General features: G+C 40.6%; 2 protein-coding genes across 3 annotated transcripts; one reads left to right on the top strand and one right to left on the bottom strand.

Moving 5' to 3' along the window:
• Positions 1-1,001: 1,001 nt before the first annotated feature.
• On the top strand, positions 1,002-5,232 carry LOC101155945 (T-box-containing protein TBX6L-like). Of its 2 annotated transcripts, XM_023960392.1 has the most exons (9): positions 1,002-1,568; positions 1,886-2,036; positions 2,117-2,219; positions 2,731-2,895; positions 2,981-3,127; positions 3,212-3,288; positions 3,361-3,419; positions 3,493-3,685; positions 3,779-5,232. In XM_023960392.1, exons 1-9 carry the CDS (start codon positions 1,553-1,555, stop codon positions 3,951-3,953), a joined length of 1,086 nt encoding a protein of 361 aa, XP_023816160.1. In that variant the 5' UTR covers positions 1,002-1,552; the 3' UTR covers positions 3,954-5,232. The 2 variants fall into 2 exon arrangements, with proteins under 2 accessions (XP_023816160.1, XP_020563446.1); XM_020707787.2 differs by having other exon boundaries at positions 1,003-2,036; positions 3,779-5,231.
• A 2,599-nt stretch (positions 5,233-7,831) lies between these two features.
• crkl (CRK like proto-oncogene, adaptor protein) lies at positions 7,832-17,814 on the bottom strand. Its single transcript, XM_004074855.4, has 3 exons — positions 16,706-17,814; positions 14,813-15,287; positions 7,832-9,424 (listed from the first exon to the last, which is right to left on the bottom strand). Exons 1-3 carry the CDS (start codon positions 17,014-17,016, stop codon positions 9,290-9,292), a joined length of 921 nt encoding a protein of 306 aa, XP_004074903.1. The 5' UTR covers positions 17,017-17,814; the 3' UTR covers positions 7,832-9,289.
• Between the last annotated feature and the right edge of the window lie 852 nt (positions 17,815-18,666).

Below are 18,666 nucleotides of genomic sequence, written 5' to 3'. Positions count from 1 at the left end.
CATGCTTCACAGAGGATGTCATCAGTGAGTCCTGCTGCATAGCTGAAGTCGCACACGCCCAAGGCAGGAGCAGAACAAATTCCATCTCCAAGTCAGTTAGGCTGACTGAGGCAGAGGAGAAATGTTCCAACACGTCTTCATTTGGACTCAAACGCTCTTAGTCACAGACAGAAGCACTGCTGCTCTCTGAAGAGAAGAGAATCATTATGCAAAGCAATGATGCTTTCAAAAACAGTTTCATTTTCTTTTACTTCATCACTTCTGTTTTGGTCACTGATTGTCCTTCAATCAAGATTTTTTGTTGTTGTAATATTTACTTTTTTGGCACCAAATTGTAAGAAATTTTCTAAAAGTCAGTTTGAAGAGTCGTTTTCCATCTTAAATTTGTGTAACCCTTGTGTTATCTTAGATGACCCCACCCTTACATTGACGTGTTCTCCCTACCATGACAAAGGTGGATAAAGGTGGAAAGATTTCATGTAATCCATGGACACCAGTGAAGATCACAAATCATTGAAGAAAAAAGGTTCAGAGCACTGTATAGTGGGTCTAGATGACCCAACTCCCAATGTTAAAGTGCCTAGGATAGCACAAGGGTTAAACAAACAAAATGCTAAATTGTGCCCACACAATGATAATTTGTTTGCTAAAAATGCTAACTTGTGCAAAAAATATTAATTTGTGCACACAAAAGGCTGTTTTGTGACCGCCAAATACTAATTGTGCATACAAAATGGTAATTTGTGTCCAAGCAATAAAGCAAAATACGAGTTTGTGTGCTCAAAATGCTAATTTATCCCTTGTGCTATCTTAGATGACCCCACCCTTACATTGACGTGTTCTCCCTACCATGACAAAGGTGGATAAAGGTGGAAAGATTTGATGTAATCCATGGACACCAGTGAAGATCACAAATCATTGAAGAAGAAAGGTTCAGAGCACTGTCTTGTGGGTCTAGATGACCCAACTCCCAATGGTAAAGTGCCTAGGATAGCACAAGGGTTAAGGCCACAGAATGCTAATTTGCGCCAGAAAACACCTTTTTTATGCGTGTTTAGCTTTTTATTTCTTGAACTGGTAAAAACCCAATAATAGGTCACATATAATCCACTTTTGAATATTGTCTATAGCAGCACTACGGCTCTGCTCAGCCTTTACTCCTTCCCCACTAACTGCTGTTGAATACTTGAGGGGGCAGGAGCCATTTGCAGAGTGATGTTGTTTTTTAATACACATCCACCGCTAGGAAGTGACCCGTTTGTCTCCATACTGGACTCCTTACGATGAGGGTTCATCTTGTAGGGTGAAAGCATTATTTCTGTTCTAAAAGTCACCAAAAAGCCACAGCACTAAACCTCTATGTGGTTCAGGTCAGGTTAAATTCTCACCTGTCCCTTTGGTGTTCTCTAACTACACCCCTCCGGACAGTTCAGGCCACACCCTCCCAGTGATGGCCAATCAAGTTCAAGACTGGAGCCTCTGCCGGACAGAGCCCTGCAGTTTTTTGACTGAGCTGGATGTGTTTTGGGGCTTTTCAGGAGGATAAGAAGACATGCAGAGCATCTCTGGTAAGCTGAATTTGTGGTTTTTACTCCTCCAGCGTGTAGGCAGACGCTTCTCACATGTGATGCTCTGACCAGCTCCAGCAGGATGCCTGAGGCGCTGGAGTTTTTAGATGAGTCTTAACTTGACTCGTGTTGCTTTTTCACTCATGGAGCAATGTTTGCACACATTCAGTCAGCGAAAGACTTTGCAGCGTGAAAACATCAGCTGAAATAGATGCATTTATGCTCAACGGCTTAGTAAAGGTTGCATCTATATCAATTCCAAAATAAAAGGCCTTTTATGCTGATTTGTAACCATTCTCATAAAATCTTCTTCACAGACTTCAGACTGAATGCTTCCATGCCTTTATTATCCCAGCCAGCAGCTCAGGCCTACCTGCAGGGATCCGTAAAGGTGACTCTGGAGAATGCAGATCTCTGGAAGTCTTTTCATGACATTGGGACAGAAATGATCATTACAAAGCACGGCAGGTAAGAGTTATCCCAAAAAAAGAAAAAAAAAGGATGAATTTGATTGAAATGGAAAACAGTTTTTCCTTCTTTTCCTTCAGGAGGATGTTCCCACACTGCAGCATCGCTCTAACAGGACTTCAGCCTTTGACCGATTATGTCATCATGGTGGACATGATTCCAGTGGACGGCTTCAAGTACAAGGTAGGATCATGAGCAACGCCTCTCTGCAGCATCTTTAGTTTATTCCTTTTTTGTTCTTGCAACAGGATAAAAAAAGGCTGAATATAAAAGCCAGACTCTAGCTGCTGCATATCAAAGCCTTTTATTGCTTCCTGTTTGTGCACTCCCAGCTGGAAGCCCAAACAATTAGCATCCCAAATGAGAAGGGGCGCTATCAGGGAACAGGGGGGGGGAGTCAGCCGCCATACTTCCAGCTCCATTTGGTCAAAGATTGGATAACTTGGAAAAAGGAAAAAAAAAGTTCCTGTTGATGAGTCGGAGTTGATTGGTAGAAACTTCCAAGTAGTGGATCTAGAAAAAAAAGAAACAAAACAAAGGCAATGTGGGGAGAAGAATCTCTAATACACACATTGTTTTTTGCTGAGTCAGCAATCAGATGGCAGAGAGGGGGGGCGGCTGAAGATCTCACATATCCTGAGCCCTCACACTTAGTAACAGTGCTTGTATTCCTCCCCCCTCCGTCTCTCTGTAGTGGAAGAAGGAGAAGTGGGAGGTCGCGGGGACGGCAGAGCCCCAGCCCCCATGGAGGACATACACCCACCCAGACTCCCCAGCGCCGGGAAGGCACTGGATGAAGCACCCTCTGTCTTTCCTCAAAATGAAGCTCACCAACAACACTTTGGACCAGCACGGCCATGCAAGTCCCAGATCACACACAAAAAAAGATGCCTCCGCTCCAGTCTTAGAGAGATGCTTATGACGGCTCATACTGTTTTTAACAGATCATCCTTCACTCCATGCATCGCTACTACCCACGATTCCATGTGATCCAGACTGACAGCTCCCATACGGTCCGCTGGGGCTCTTTCCAGACTTTCTCCTTCCCAGAAACCGTTTTCACTGCCGTCACTGCTTACCAAAACCCAAAGGTAGAAAAAAACAAACAAAAAAAAAGACATGAAAAAGTGGAAAATCCAACTGTTCTGCAAAAATCCATCTTCTTTTTCCTTTAGATCACAAAGCTGAAGATCGACCATAACCCGTTTGCTAAAGGCTTCAGGGAAGGAGGCACCCACTATCACAGCAAAAGGTAAAGACATTAAAAAAACCTAACACAACTTTTAAAAAAAAGAGGACAGATTCACTTGAAATGCTTCTTCAGGTGTCGCTCAAGCAAAAGAAGCTCACAGGAAAGAAAGGATGTTGCCGGCGGTTGTCCAGGTAACCAGTCGTCCACAGTTTGTCTCACAAACCAGAACATGGTTTGGACCGCTGAGATGTCTTTCCCTGTTAGGCCTGGAGAGGGCGCCCTCTGCCTCCCACTCAGTGTGGACTGCAAAGCGTCAGCATCCTCTGAAGGGGAGCCACTGTTCAGCGCTGGAGCAGGATTCATCAGATCAGCACGCCGAGCCTCTGGAGCTGCAGGAGTACGACTTCAGCTGTGAGGAGCAGCGGGTTCCTGCATACGCAGCATATCAGCCCAACAGGTCTCCAAAGGGAAACCAAAAAGAATTAATCATAAATCATCTTTATTGACACAAAAAACACCTACAACTTCTTTTTTTTTTACCCCCCTCCAGGTCGGCTGACTTTGATGGATTCCCACTCCCATCTGGTGACAGGGACCAAACACAGCCCGCCTACCCTCCTCCTCTTCATCCATCTTCCTCCTTGAAGCAGAACCCAAACGGCTACCAGAACCACAGCATGCAAGACTGGAGCCAGTACCCGCTCTTCTCCTACTCCTCTTGGTGAAGCGCCACGCCGAGAAGAAGGACAAAGGGCTTAAACATCCAAGGCCACCTGGGAGGAAATCCTTCCATCTCAAAGACGTTGGCTTCATTTCCTGTCGATGCTGCTCTCTATTTTTATTATTACATGACACCTGGAGAACACACAAGAAATATTAAAGTTTGCTTTATTGAGCAGGAAGCTTCTAAAGGAGAGTCATATGTGGCTCAGGGAACAAAAACTGTTCATGTGATCAAACGATGGAGAAAAATACAGACTGCACAACTAATATATGCAACTGACATGTCATGTGAAAGCATCCAAATACATATCCAAACATGTCACTCAAGTCACATAAAATGAGTATTTGGAGTATTTAACATGTGAATTCTTTTGTTTTTTTTTTATCTATGAAGCTTTACAAAGTGATGCTTTGAGTAAAATACAAAAATCTGTTGTGGCAACATTTTTGCAAGTAAAATGATATAAACCTTTTTTTTTTTTTTAATTAAGGGCATTTTTTTGGTTTGTTTTTACTCTCCAAGTTTAAATTTCATGATCTGGTTTATGTGAGGTATCAAAGATTATACACATAATAAATAATAATATACATATAAAGATTATATACACACACCGGTATATAGGATTCCATAAAAAAAACGTATGTAATTATTTCTTACTTTTTTTTTGTCTGTTCTGAGAAGTCCAATGAATTTCTGTCTGCATTTTTCAAAATAAGACCACAATAAACAGTTGAATTAGACAGTCAGAGATGTTCGATGTTCACGGACTTTCCTATGTCTTTTTCTAAACAGGTATCACCTTTTTAGCAGCAGATGAAACATTTGTACAAGATTCGTACAAACGAATCAGTAAATTCAATCTTTTCGTTTTGTTATATCTCTCTGATTTTAATTTGAAATATCTGGTTTGTGTAAAGTATCCAAAATATTTGCATTGGATTCTAAAAAATAAAAAAGTGTTTTTATTAAAATATTTTTCAGTTTCTTTCCTGAGAAGTCTGATCAAATATTCTGTTTGCAGCCTTCAAAATAAGAGCTTGACAAGCTGTAAAATTTGGACTAAATAAGGACTGTTTGATGTTGACAGAATTTCTCTGAACTGGTATTATCTTCTTAGAAGCAGACAAGAGTTGTAGCAATATATTAGCAATTAAAATGAGGTCTAACATAAAAATTAGGCAAATTCAATCGTTTTATTTTTGTTCTGGCTCTGTGAGTTTATTTTAGTTTTCTACTGTAGCCTATGTGAGGTATCAGAATTAGATATGTTTTTGCATTAAATAAAAAAAAAATTCTTATCTTATTAATTTTTTTACAAATATTTTTCAGTCTGTTCTAAGAAGTCCAATAGAATTCCATTTGCATTCTTCAAAATAAGAGCGCAATGAGCAGTAAAATTAGGATTAAGGACTCAAAACAGCTAAAAGAATAAAAAAATACTATATCTTTCGTAAAAGTGAATCGCTTCTTGTCCAAATGGAAAATACTTGGAACATTTTCAGATAGCCTTTGTTTGTAGCAGGAAGTTGAAAATGCTGAATAAATATTTGTGTGTGAGTGTGAATTGGTGCCACTTATTACTAAAACATGAATGGGTGATGCAGCACCAGCGTTTATAGACATAAACTCTCTGAAAACTGGACTTTGAACCTGGTTCTAACAGCTCCACACGTCAGTGGTACTGTAAAAAAAAAAAGGCTAAAAAGTCATCAGCGACTAAAAGCACAAGCATGGGATGACTGGAAGAAGGCAGGAGTGGGGGGGTCTGCACTGTAAATGATTTACAACAGAGCAGGGGGTGGGGGGTATCTAGGACACTGACAGAGCTTCAGGGAGCAGCGCAGCAAAGGAATGTTCTGGAGCTCCGTTCATCTATGATGTACAAAATATGAATGTGTTGTTTTCTCATTCTGTCGGTCATGCTGGAGCTCTGTTTGCTGAAGAACCTTCAGATGATCCTGAAGTAAATAAAAGAGCATTTTGTGGATACAAATGAGTATTTTAACAGAATTTGCATTTTGGAAACAAATGAGCATTTTATGGCACATCCAGTAAATTAGTAGTCTGTAGACACAAATTAGCATTTGGTGGGCGCGAATTAGGATTTTGTGGTTACAAATGAGGATTTTGCAAACACAATTAACATTTTGTAAACACATTAGCATTTTGAGCACACAAATGAGTAGTTTGTAGACACAAGTTAGCATTGTGTTGATATAAATTAGTGTTTTGTGGACAGAAAATAGTATTTTGTCGGCACAAATAAGCATTTTGTGCTCATAAATTAGCCTTGTATTAGCAACTTTTGCTCAGAAATGATCAGTTTTTGTGTTTTGTAAACACAATGAGCATTTATCAGATATAAATATTAGGCTTTTTTTGTGCACACAAATTACTATTTTACTTTATCTACATTTCCTACTACTTCCAGTAATTTGTGTTTACGGAATACTTAATTGTGAACACAAAATGCTAATAATAAATGCTAACGCTGTGACTAATTTAAGGGAACTTTTTTTTGAGAATGTCACGTCTGGTTCTCCGTCCAAAGAAATACGTTTATTTTACAGTAATTTAACAATTGCTTGGTCACAATGTTCAGGATAAAACAGAACAACAGGAAAATAATTGTGACTTATTAATATCTAAGGTTTTATGCCAAAACTGGAGCATCCTCGTTGAAATAAAAAAAAAAAGGTTTTTAGAAAATAAAAATTTACTGGTTGCTGATTTTTTTAATCAAGCGTGTGATTCAAAATATAAAAAAAATAACATAAAAAATATGTACATGATCAAAAATGCATCAACCACTGGCTGGTTAAAAATATTCTATGAAATCACCACAATGATGAGTAATAGTCTCTTCCTGAGATCCTTTGAGCAAAACAACAATGTGCAGTGCTTTCACCACTACATGTTAGCTGCCATTAAAGCAGGCTGCAGGGCAGGCTTGGTAATGGACTGCAGGAATGCCTTCATCGACCATGCCACACATCCATTTACACACACACACACACACACGGCGTGTGCCCTAAGGAGAGGTCAGACTCCACTAAGTTTGATTCATTACAGTTATTTGCACTGGAGTTACAATCACCCGCCATCTACAGGAATACATCGATTAGCTAGAAGGACAATTTAACCCAGGATGTATGGATTATTGGCCTCACTCAGCCTCATCACATAAACGCAGGCCAAGTCAAATGAAATCCCACCTACTTGTATTCAGATTCCATCACCTGTTCCCTCCTTTTTTTTCCATCCCAAAGTTGTTTACGTGGCCGTCTTCGGTCCAGGTCGACCCCTTTTCCTTTGACCTGGTTCTGGCTAAAGCTGGTGAGGGAATGCTAATCTACAATACTGATACATGAGGGGAGGAGCGGAGCGTGAAACTGTTTATTGGATTGTTTGCAGACTGCCGGCATTTGATGATGTTTTTGAATTGGTCCTTTAGGTCTCAAATAATGACACCAAGATGAGAAACTTTGTGTTCTGGTTGCCAGGAATAGCAGAAAAGTTCCTAAAAATGTGTCACAACAAATCAATGTTCCTGTAGAAAGGCAGTCATAACAGAGGGAGGAGGAAGGAATCACTTTAATTTATACATAGTTTTAAATAGTCCAAGAGGAATAGAATTAGCTGAAAAGTGCTGAACACACGGAAACTGCCCTTCAAAAGTTTTTCTGTTCCGCATCTCTTCGGGGTCAGCTGACGTTCTTTTCTTAGCACTTCATTAAAATGCATTAATTGCTTCCCTTCTCCTGGGCGCAGCAGACTCCAGAAGTGGAGCTGTCGGAAAACAGAGGGGCCGCCCCGCGGCGCGCTCCACAAACGGGCCCCGCCCCCTCCTCCTGCCCCGCGGACAGACGAGGAACGCGGTTTAAAGAAGTAGACGTAAATTTTATTTACTTGCTCTGTACATACAGGGTCAATACCGGCAGAGGTAAGAACCATGGGAAATATTAACACATGTTACATAGTGTAAGAAATTAAAAAGGCACAATTTTCAATTCTGAAGTACAAGACAGGTTTTCCTAAAATAGAAGAACAGTAATACTGTTAATGCCAATACAAAACAAAACAAAAAATCAGAAGCAAGACCAGAAATATGGAAATAAAAATAAAAACTAAGTTGTATTGCTTAATTAGAATTCATTAAATCCTGACAAACAGAACCCAGCTAGGATGAAAAAAAAAAGATAAATCTTTTATTTAATGAAGAGATAAATTTTAAAAAGCAGCATTTGACCAACTCCCCGGCCAAGAGGTCATGCACAGAGGCAACCAGCAGGCATTTGGAATTCCCTTTATTTGATTTTTTTAATGTCCTTTTTGATTTTTAACAATAGTCATTTTGAAATAATCCACTTAAAAGCAGGACAAAAAAAAAACACATGAAACAGAAAAGAAAAACAACTTAAGCTGCACAACTTGAGTGAACGGCTAAGGAGGAGGAGGAGGAAGGGGGCATTATGGCAGAATTAGGAGTTTTCATGGTTTTTTGGACGTAAATAAAACCGGACCAAATGTTTAAAGAGGTTAACACTTAAAGTCAAGATGAAACGCTAAACCATATCTTTTGTTTCGATAGTAGTCAGATGTTTTTGGCAAATACATTGCTATTTGAAATCTTATTCAAATTGGCACTCCTATGCGGCGTGTTCAAAGTCTTTTAGAGCTGAAAGCCGTTAGCACGAAGAACTTTATAACCTTTAAGCTTTATCGGTAAAGAAGAAGGAAAAAAAGAAAGAAAAATCATCAGACGCCATCGGTACCGACAGAATTCAGAGTCCGCCCTCCAACAGACGAAGAGGAAGAGGTTGATCTTATGGCACCGATCAGATGAACCGCCACCCCGGCCGTGCCACGCCCCATCAGGAAGGTGGAGGCAGAAACCATTGGAAGAATCCGACCAATGATGTGTGCGTGTCTGCGGATGGCTCCGCTTCAACGGCGACTAGAAGGATTGGAGAAATAATGGCTGGCTTGTTCCTCATCGATTTTGTTTCCTACCAAATCCAGATTATTTTCCATATCTTGATTTTTCAAAAGCATGGTCTAAATTGTTAAAAACTACACATGGACGTTTCCATACAACTTTCAGTCTGATGCACTGTCATGTGGAAATAAAAAGAGACTGATGAAGAGGAGGAGATAAACTGCCCAGCCTGGAACTAAAACCTGAAAACGGGAGCTGAGGAAGGAGGGTCACATTTGAGACCACAGCTGTAAACTCTTTAAAAGCCCGGTGACAGCTGGCTAACCCCCCGCCCCACATCAAGCAGACAAGCTCGTTACTGTGACGCTGGCGGGACAGGTGGGGCATCCAGGGTCGCGTCAGTCCCCCTCGTCCGGGTTCAGCGGGTCTACGATTTTGACATGAGTGAAGGGAAAGTGCCCCCTGCGTCCGTTCACCTCGCCCTCCCACTGACCGCTGATGTTCATCCGTAGAACTTTGACCATGTCGCCGACCTGTGAGGAGAGAGAAGCAACCAATGACTACGCTGCAAGACCTCCACGTCCACCTCAGTTGGGCTTGATCACATGACATAAGTACAAAAGAAGCGCTTTAAAAGTGTTATCAGCCGATATCCCAAAAGACAGCATAACCAGCAAGAAATTGTTACTTTAAATGTTTACATACATGCAAGACAATCTCATGGCAGCTTGAAGTTTCTAACAAATCAAATAAATCCCATTTGACCAATCGGATGAACCCGCACGGCGTTGATCTTTAGACATATTCCTTTAAACCGGGGGGGGGGGTCCAAACTCATTTTCACCGAGGGCCACGTCAGCAGAGTGGCTGTCCTCAAAGGGCCAGATATGACTTATACATGTAACTAAATGTAATGTAACTTAATGTCAAATGACTCATTTGTTTATTATAACTTTTTAAAGTGACAATTACAGTTGCATAGAAAACATGTTTGCTTGTTACTCTAACATAAATCCTTTTACATTTGATTCTGTCAGGTTAGGTTATATGGACAGTGTTTAAGCCTTAATGTATAGTTACCCAATCTGATATTTCAAGTTCAATTCCCCCTAGATATGAATAAATGCACTCCAATTTCTATTTATTATTCTACGAAATTAAAAACTTTTATGCTCTCGCGGGCCACATAAAATGACATGGAGGGCCACATTTGGCCCCCAGGCCTTGAGTTTGACACATGTGCTTTAGTTTTGGGTGTGACGGTAACCGTATCACCGCGGTGATGAGATGATCGCTGCGTTGATGACTCATCACTGCACGTTCCTCTTTTTTAAATTCTTTTTTGAAAGTTCTGCATATGGTGCGTGATTTGAACTATGATAAACACATTCACACATTCATCTTTGCTAATTATTAACTTTTTCTGCGAGTTCTGTGTTCAAACTTCAAGGTCTTCTGGGGGAATTTCCATTGTATTCATTTCCATTACAACTTGCATTCTTGAGTGTGCGACGCGGCCGCCCGCCAGAGGATTTTGTGTTTTTTGGGGGGGCAAGAGTCCCAACACCATGACTCGTGCTGCTCATCACCGCGGTGATCAAAAATCCCAAACCGTCACAGCTCTAGCTTTAGGGGGTGGCCACAGCCAATCAGTTTTCTCTACTTAGCACAGGTGGTTTGTCAAAGAGTTTGCCCTTCCAGACACAACCCTGTATTTTATCTGGGCTGGGGACAGGCACAGGGAGACCGTTGACCAATCGAATGGAGCTTTATTGTGTTCATTTTTCTCACAACATGCAGCCCTGGTGACAACATTAAAGGGAAACTGAAAGTTTGAACACATCCCCTCTTTAGCTTTAGCATCATTTAGCTACACCCGGTCCCACAGTCCAAATTATGAACATAGGAGCATAGAAATAAAAGGACAGGTTAACAACAAAGACATAAAGCTGGAATAAGAAGAATGAAACTAAAGCTTTAGCCTGAAAAACTGTCAAGCTACGCTCACACTGCCCTCTGCAACAAACATTCAAGTGGCCTCATCCAATGAAAAGTCAATGGAAATGTGCGTAAATCCACATCTGGGCTTCCGTGAGCAAAAATCACGCATAGCTACGCAATATTTTTGAGACCGCTTTCAGGCTCCACATACGTGCGGGCGGCCATTGAAGGTAAAACAACGTCGAACTTCGGCCAATCAGGGATTCGGATTTGGCAGTGACGTATTGGATGGCGTCCCGTTTAAGTCAAGGAAGTGCCAAACTGTTCATGCCCAACAAACCTCTTCCAACTTTAGGTTGCGGATAAGTGCTAGTAAACAGTTGAAAAAGTAGCCCCTCCCTGCTTGTCAAGTGTGAATGCCGTGGGTTAAAAGCATGTCACATGTCCGTGGCATCAAACGACAAAAACCAAACAAAAAAATCCATCCAATCATCTTACTTCAAAGAAACGAAGTTCAGTTCTACATGCTTTGTGCAGTTTCCCCTAACGTGAGCAACAAGACAATAATGACACAAAAAAAAATGTTATTAGGCTGCGAGCTATGACTTCTTCCCAAAACAGAGGCTGATGGGAGGAAAGACATGATGCAACAGAATAAGGTATGTGCTGTCAGAACTAAACAAGTAGGAGATAAATGAGTCAAACTGAAAGGAAAACACAGAAAAGCTTCATGTTCGGATTCTCGTTAGCTGCTGTGCAGCTTAAGGCAAAAATAACAGAGGCTGGAGAGTTTGTATACAGCAGAGTGAATAAAAGGGGTTGGGTCAGCACATGTGACCCACTTCCAAAGAGATGGCGACAGATTTAAGGTATATTCTACACACACAAGTTTCATGTGTTAACCATCTGAGGAAAAAATAGTCAAAACGGCAACATTTAAAAACATCAGTGGAGATTTAGTTTCATTACTATTCTATTTTGCATTGTCATTTCAATAAAGTTCCTTAGAAAAATCTAAATGTAAAGCAGCCTAGTTTTTTGAAACACTATCTTTTTGTTGTTGTTGCTAAAACCCAAACTGATAAAACTCACAACTGTAGCTAATAAACTTAACCCAAACCTTTAGCTCATAATTAATTGCCTTCATTAAGACACAGGACTTAAAAACTTCATTCAAGATCATGTATTACCAATGCTGATAAAATAGACAAGCCAGGGGGTGACGAAAACATCCCCTCCCCCAACAAGGTAAGAAAATAGGGCAAAAATGTCACAGTTGGGGCAAAGGAAGCCCCAGTTTACAGTAGAAAAAAAAATGTACAAGTTTACACTTTATTCATTTCAAATTTTTTTTTTTTTTTTAAATAGTGTAATCTAGGAATGGAATACTTTGTTGCTCCTGAAAAAAAAGCTTCCTTGATGGAGATAGAAATTGACGCAAACTGTTGATTTCCTTCCACACTCATTTCCAGCTTCCTTCTGGGAGCTCTCACACACTCGCTGCCCTGTTTGGTTCCCCGTCTTCATGTGTTTTTCATCAACTGACCTAACATTGGTGCCGACTGTGTTGCTGCCTCTATTTTGCATTTGTCTATTTATAAGAGCTGACACCAATACACAAGCTGCCACCACTGGTTCAAAACTTCTCTCTACTCCTCCTTTCTTATTGCTTCCAAAAATATAATGATAAAAAGAGCAAATAGCTGAAGCTTTTTAGCACACAAAAAGCCCTAAAATAAACCCAAAAAAGAGCCATTTTTATCAAAGTTTTTTAAAGTGGGTAAGACGTTTGTTAGTTTGGGTAAAATTATAGATGGAGAATAAAATCGAAATTCACCCCAAAAAAAACTGTTTTTTTGTTAAAAGGGCTTTTCTACAGAGTTGAATTGTCACTTGTGCATCACCCTGCCTTCAGTTTTAGCATGGTTGTCGTTTATTAAGCCTAGTAAACGACTTGGAGAGTGGGACCTAAAAGTCTCACCCTCCAAATTAAAGAGGGAGACTTTGACCTTTGACGTGAGGGGCAAGACGGGCAGGAGCCAGAGGGCAGAAATGGGACAGGCCTATATCAAGTGCTCCATCTTTTACAAACCTTTAGGCAACAATCTGTGTCCATGTCATGACCATATTTCAAACTAGTCTATGAAGGACTTTCTGAACTATTCTATACAACCATGGATTTGGTTCTGTTTCTGCAGGTCAACGACATTGAGCATCTTTACATGCTGAATAAATTATCAGACAATGGTTATTTGACCTTAAACAGTTACGATTAGAAAATTCTGGCCAAAATGTTATAGTACAATATGAAAAGTGTATATGTGGAAAGTAACAGAACTACAAAACAGGCAACACATTTTTGCTGTGAAGCATTTGGACTTCATAAGGGGAAAAAATGGTTGTTTCTCTGGGAAATATTAGGAATTTTTCCTTCATTTCAATGGCGTGTGCAATTCTGAAATCACATAAGCATATGTTCATGTAAGAAAATCCATTTCTGAGAGAGAATTCTACAAGTCTGACTTATGCCATTTCCACGATTACATCAAAAATCGTGTTAATCGCGTAAATAGTTCAAGAGTTACGATGGTCAAAAGAATGTCAACACTGGACCACTCCAGGATTTCAAAGTCCTCCCAGGTAGCCTCCGCCATGCTCCATTTTCACACAACATTTTACCATCAAAGCAATTTTAATATAAAGTTAAATAAATGTTCAGAAAGTGACTAAATCAACCGCAGGCACCATCTTATTTCTTATTCTATCAGAGAATTCTAAAGAAAACCACATGAAGATCCAACCAATCAGAAAGCTTCCAAGCTTCTGTTGTAATTCTCACCACATTATTTCTGCGGTAAACAGAACAACAGGTCGACAGCAGGTCATGAGTTAATAGCCAACGGTGATACAAACAGGAGTTTCACACAACAAGAGGTGTAGAGCATAAAATAGATCTCCTTTACAGTTTTATTGGCTATAAACAAAGATATTGATTGTAACTATGTGGTGGGAGTTTTCTGCATGTTACATAAACAACAGTTACAAAATAGTTCCATTGAGAAGGCTGGAGACGTTATCAGAACGTGTTTAATCTACTGCTTGTGTCTTTATTCAGTACTTCCAGTTTCGGATTTTTATTTGTTCATGCTTCCATTAAAAATACAGTGTTCAAAATCAACATGATTATTAAATGCTGACACATTTTAATATGAGCAATAGGCTAAATTAACATTTAGCTAACTTCCGTGTTGGACTATTTTCCCCCTCCGAGAAATCACCACTGATCTATTTCCTAAGTAGTTTTTCAAATGTTTATCACTTTCTGCTAAGTGAGACAAAAATCTACATCATAAAACAGTTGAAACTGAATATATTCTACTAGAAGTGTGGTCCAGGACTGTGTGTTAATACTGAGAAACACTTTAGATAAGCTCCAAGCTCATCTACAACTTAACTTTTTGACAGGTCTACACAGTAGCTCCCTTTTTTAAGATGCAGACCAAAATACCCCAAGATAACCAAAGCCTTTGCCACAACTTCAACTTTTGTTCCTGTTCAGAGAAAACAATCGAAGACATAAGCATGTTACACCTGACCTTCAAATCTAGCAAAACCACTGATGTGATAGACATGAATAGACAACAGCTGTCTCAGGGTGTCCATATTTTCAGACTACCCTCATCAGAAAAGAAATTTGTATACAACCACACACACTTCTTGAATAAATCTTCACACAATGACCCGATAAACCCATCATTTTAACTCAATGGTGGTCCTGTCTATTTGAACGTGATTTTTTGCTGTTGTCAATCCTAAAAAAGTGACTGGCTTCATGACAAACAGATGAATTCGGGGTGTATTTTCCCACAAGTCTCTTTAAATCTGAAAATTTTAAAAAACTCTCCCCAAGTAAATTTTTGGTGATGCAAAAGGACAGAGTATTTACATATAGAAAGACAGATAAGAAGGATTGAACTTACCTCTAGAGCAAGGGCAGTTTTGTCGTAGGCACAGGGCACACGCTTCTGAATGGCCTTTGCCAACACAGGACCATTCTGCATGGAGGGCAACGGGGCAATGACTGCTCCGGGTGTGCCGGGGGGCATGGGGGGAGAGGTCTGGGGCTGGGCATAGGCGTTAACAAGGGAGTGGGATGGCTCCGGGATACCGTAGCTGTTGGAGTTGCGCGAGCCGTGGGAAGGCTGGCCAGGATGGGGGGAGGGTCGTACCAATTTCTCCACGTAGGGCACGGGGATCATCCCGACGCGTCCATCTTTATTTTTGGCACTCCACCATTGTTCCTCTGGCTTTTCCAAAATGATAAGGATCTCCCCTTTCTTGAATGGAAGGTCCTCCGCGTCACTACCAGTGAAGTCATATAGTGTCCGCACGTACTCAAAGTTATCCTCTGGACCAATCATAGACTGGACCGGACCACCAATAGTGCTTGGGTACCTGAAAAGATATGACCCAACTGAAATGTTTTGCGTAGAAGAGTGTATCAATGGTTCCTTGTTAACCCTTTAATAGACATGAAACAACACATGCTCTTCAAACTACTGTAACTCTTGGACCATTTACCCAAGTAACAAAATTCCAACAGATTCTACAGTTGAGAAAACTGGCTAAAAATGCACTGATGCTTGCACTATACATGCATCAGTTTGTAGTGAAGTGTGCAGATAATAAGTGCATTATTGTTATCTTTTCCATTAGTATGATCTCCTTTAGAGATTAAACGTTAGTTCTTGGTCACGTACTATGTTAAAAAGTGCGACTTAAACTCCAGTGTGACTAATAGATGATTTCCCCCCTTCCTTATGATGTATTGTTTAGCTGCTGCAACTTATAGTTCAGAACATATGTTAATTGCCTAAACGGTTGAAGAGTTACTGTAATTCAAGACCATCAACACAGCAGCTAAAGTTACGGTGTCAAAGGGTTAAGAAAGGTATCATCTGCATGAAGTGCACTAATGCCTTGGTGTGTAAGAGTGTGTAAAAACACTAGAATACACACGCAAATGTACTATACCCTACAGGGGTGTAACGATCAATTGCCTTAAATGATTTCCAGATCGATTTATCTGTTGTTAATAGAATTGATCTATACCATTATTAAATTATTTCAAAATGACCTTCAAATCGATACAGGAAAATACCATTTGGATTGTTTATTTTTCTATAACGTAAAAACGACCTTGAGAGAGGACAACAAACGTGATAGCGGCAAAATAAATAAATAAATAAAATAAAAAAAGATCAGTCCATCGTTCCAGTTCAATTTAAGGAACTACTATGAATTTAGCTAAGACGTCACCATTCAGTGTGGTAGAATGTTCTAAAAATGGCCTTTGTATTATTCTTATGTGGAAAAACAAAAGTGGGCTGAACTTTGTTAGACTAAAATACATTTGCCATTAATTGTTGTTTACTTGTTTGTTTGTTTGTACACATATTTAATTTACACCTGATTATCTTCCAAGAAAGACAGGGAATCTGGAAGATTTCACCTGCACTGTTGAGTATCCAAGTATTTATCTCTGAGTCGAACTGGTTGAAATTTTGGCGAAATATGTCATGGTGGATTGATTTCAGGTCAGTGGATGATCGGATCATTCAAAATGAATCAATATCGACTATGAATCGGGTTGGCAACTATGAATTATGATACAAATCGAACTGTTACACCCCCTAATGTCACACACAGTTGTGTACAGATCAGGCTAGTTATTCATGAACATCTTAGCTAATGTTAAAACAAACTCAACAGGAACTGTCCAATAACATGCTAATTCAACGACATATTTGCTGAGGAATAACAGAACAGAAAGTGGTCGTCTACCGGGATGCTGGAAGACGTCACGATCGTACCTGGATGCTGGTTCTATTAGCGTTGTTGTGTCCAGGTAATGGATTTTGTAGAACTCCAGAAGGGCTGGGAGGTTTTCGAACTCTTGATCTCCTATCTTGAACCTCTTACTGGGCAAAGAGTTGATGATATAGTGAGATACTTTGGAGTTTTCGGACACCGACAGCACGTAGTCCCCGGGACAGGTGGACGAGTCTCGCACCAGAAACATGCCGTGTCTCTGCCCCTGTAACCTGTTCTGCGCCTCCTGTCGCGACACTGGTCCGAAATACCAGGCCGAGCGATCAGACGAGTCAAATCGGGACGCGGACATTTTAAAAAAAATCTTTAAAAAATAAGTTAATATAAAGAAGAAAATGAGAACTATTGAATAAGTTAGATTCAAACGGGCCTATCGCATCCAGCTGCAGTACTTGGCAGATGCGGGGTAGGGCGTTCGTCGCCCGAGGACCCGATTAAAACAAATAAACAAAAGATCAACCTGACGTTTTCAGCGACAGGCTGCGACCGACCTGCTGATCCAGCCCGGGAGCATAATGTGACGAGCAGCTAACGGCCCCGAAACGGACGAACATCGACGGAAACTGAAGCAACAAATGATCAATAAAGCTTCCTCTCGTTGTTCCGCCTTCCGCGAAAACTCACAATTATTTAGCTTCAGTTCAGTCAGTGTCAGTTACGAGAACGGAAAGGGTGGCCTCAGGCGCGTTCCATCTCCATGTTTGCAACTAAAAACAAAAATTGTGACAGCGTAGAGAAAGAAAATACCGACTCTGTATCCTCTTGGTGTCACAAAAAGGCGGACGTCACGGAATTGGGGTGTTTAACTCCCCTTTCTCGGGTCGGAGTAGACTTTTGAGGGGGGGAAAAATGGCGGCTCGCAACACGTCTTCACACCAAAAAATGATATGACGGCCGCCGCGTGTCTGCTGCGCTCCAGTTCTCGCGTGCATTCCTCGAGTGCCCGCGAGAGATCCAGGCGTGCCGGTTCCGTGCGATATCCGTTCTCTAATTTCAGCGGGTCCCGCTTGTTTCAGCCAGCAGAAAGCGCAAGCAGGACACGGGAAAAATGGCGACGGGAGGGCTGGTCCCGCTTTCTATCTGCACGTCACGGAGGGGAGCAGGAGAGGAAGGGGTGGGGCCGTGGGCGGAGGAAAAGGTGGGCGAGTGATGACGTTTCTGGCGGGCCCACTTTGATGTGTCACTGTTGTCATTTCATGTCCCTTGCTTTTATTATTGTGAGTAAAAAAAAAGTGTGTTCATTAATTTGTTTCGGATGCCCTTGTCTATATATTCTGTAAAACTGTTCATTTTCAATAAAGTTTTCTTTTTTAATGTGCCGGTTTAAGTTTTCTTTTCTTTTTCTTCCTATTCCATTTTAGACCTGACAAAACACCAACCAAAAGATGTGCGGCCAAATTTTCAATGATCGCACGGCTAATAAACAAAAGGGAATCGTGTGAAGCAGGAGTTCCTCCATTTAACCACCATGAGCAGGGCCAGAGCTACAGGGGGGCAGAAGGGGGCAGTTGCCCCCAACCAATTTTTGAAACAGTATTATTATTTTCACAAAGATTAAGAAATCATTAATGCAAGCTTTGTTAGTAATGGCACCTCAGCAAAAAAAAAAAATGCAGTGTTGTTATTAATAACAATAATAAAACTATGAAACATGGTTAACCCTTTCATTTGTAATGGCCTTCCTCTCTGCTTATCACATTTGCCACCCAATTAAAGTCTACTGCCCCCCCATATGAAATGTTTTAAATCCACCACTGATCATAGACTAGGCTACTATTCTGAAGTAAATAAGAGAGAAAAAATAACTTAATAAAACCAAACTACTCAAATATTGTGTGAGAAATGTCACAGTATACCAGGGGTCTGCAACCTTTGGGCTGATTTTTCTCTGACGTAAACCTGGCAGGAGCTTCAGTAGAAAAGTACATCAGTGCTTTGTGTT

Source organism: Oryzias latipes, chromosome 12 (genome assembly GCF_002234675.1).
Source record: "Oryzias latipes chromosome 12, ASM223467v1".
Classification (NCBI taxonomy): domain Eukaryota; kingdom Metazoa; phylum Chordata; class Actinopteri; order Beloniformes; family Adrianichthyidae; genus Oryzias; species Oryzias latipes.
Note: the sequence above shows the minus strand (reverse complement) of the source record. Positions and strands in the feature narration are given on the sequence as shown.

What these genes read in the sequence shown, in the direction of transcription:
- LOC101155945 (XM_020707787.2), top strand. Translation starts at nt 1,846, where the DNA reads ATGCTGATTTGTAACCATTCTCATAAAATCTTCTTCACAGACTTCAGA. An exon ending in ATCATTACAAAGCACGGCAG is followed by an intron (nt 2,037 to 2,116) that starts GTAAGAGTTATC and finishes CTTTTCCTTCAG; the next exon opens with GAGGATGTTCCCACACTGCA. An exon ending in CTTTGGACCAGCACGGCCAT is followed by an intron (nt 2,896 to 2,980) that starts GCAAGTCCCAGA and finishes TGTTTTTAACAG; the next exon opens with ATCATCCTTCACTCCATGCA.
- crkl (XM_004074855.4), bottom strand. Translation starts at nt 17,016, where the DNA reads ATGTCCGCGTCCCGATTTGACTCGTCTGATCGCTCGGCCTGGTATTTC. An exon ending in CTAATAGAACCAGCATCCAG is followed by an intron (nt 15,288 to 16,705) that starts GTACGATCGTGA and finishes ATATCTTTTCAG; the next exon opens with GTACCCAAGCACTATTGGTG. An exon ending in AAACTGCCCTTGCTCTAGAG is followed by an intron (nt 9,425 to 14,812) that starts GTAAGTTCAATC and finishes CTCTCCTCACAG; the next exon opens with GTCGGCGACATGGTCAAAGT.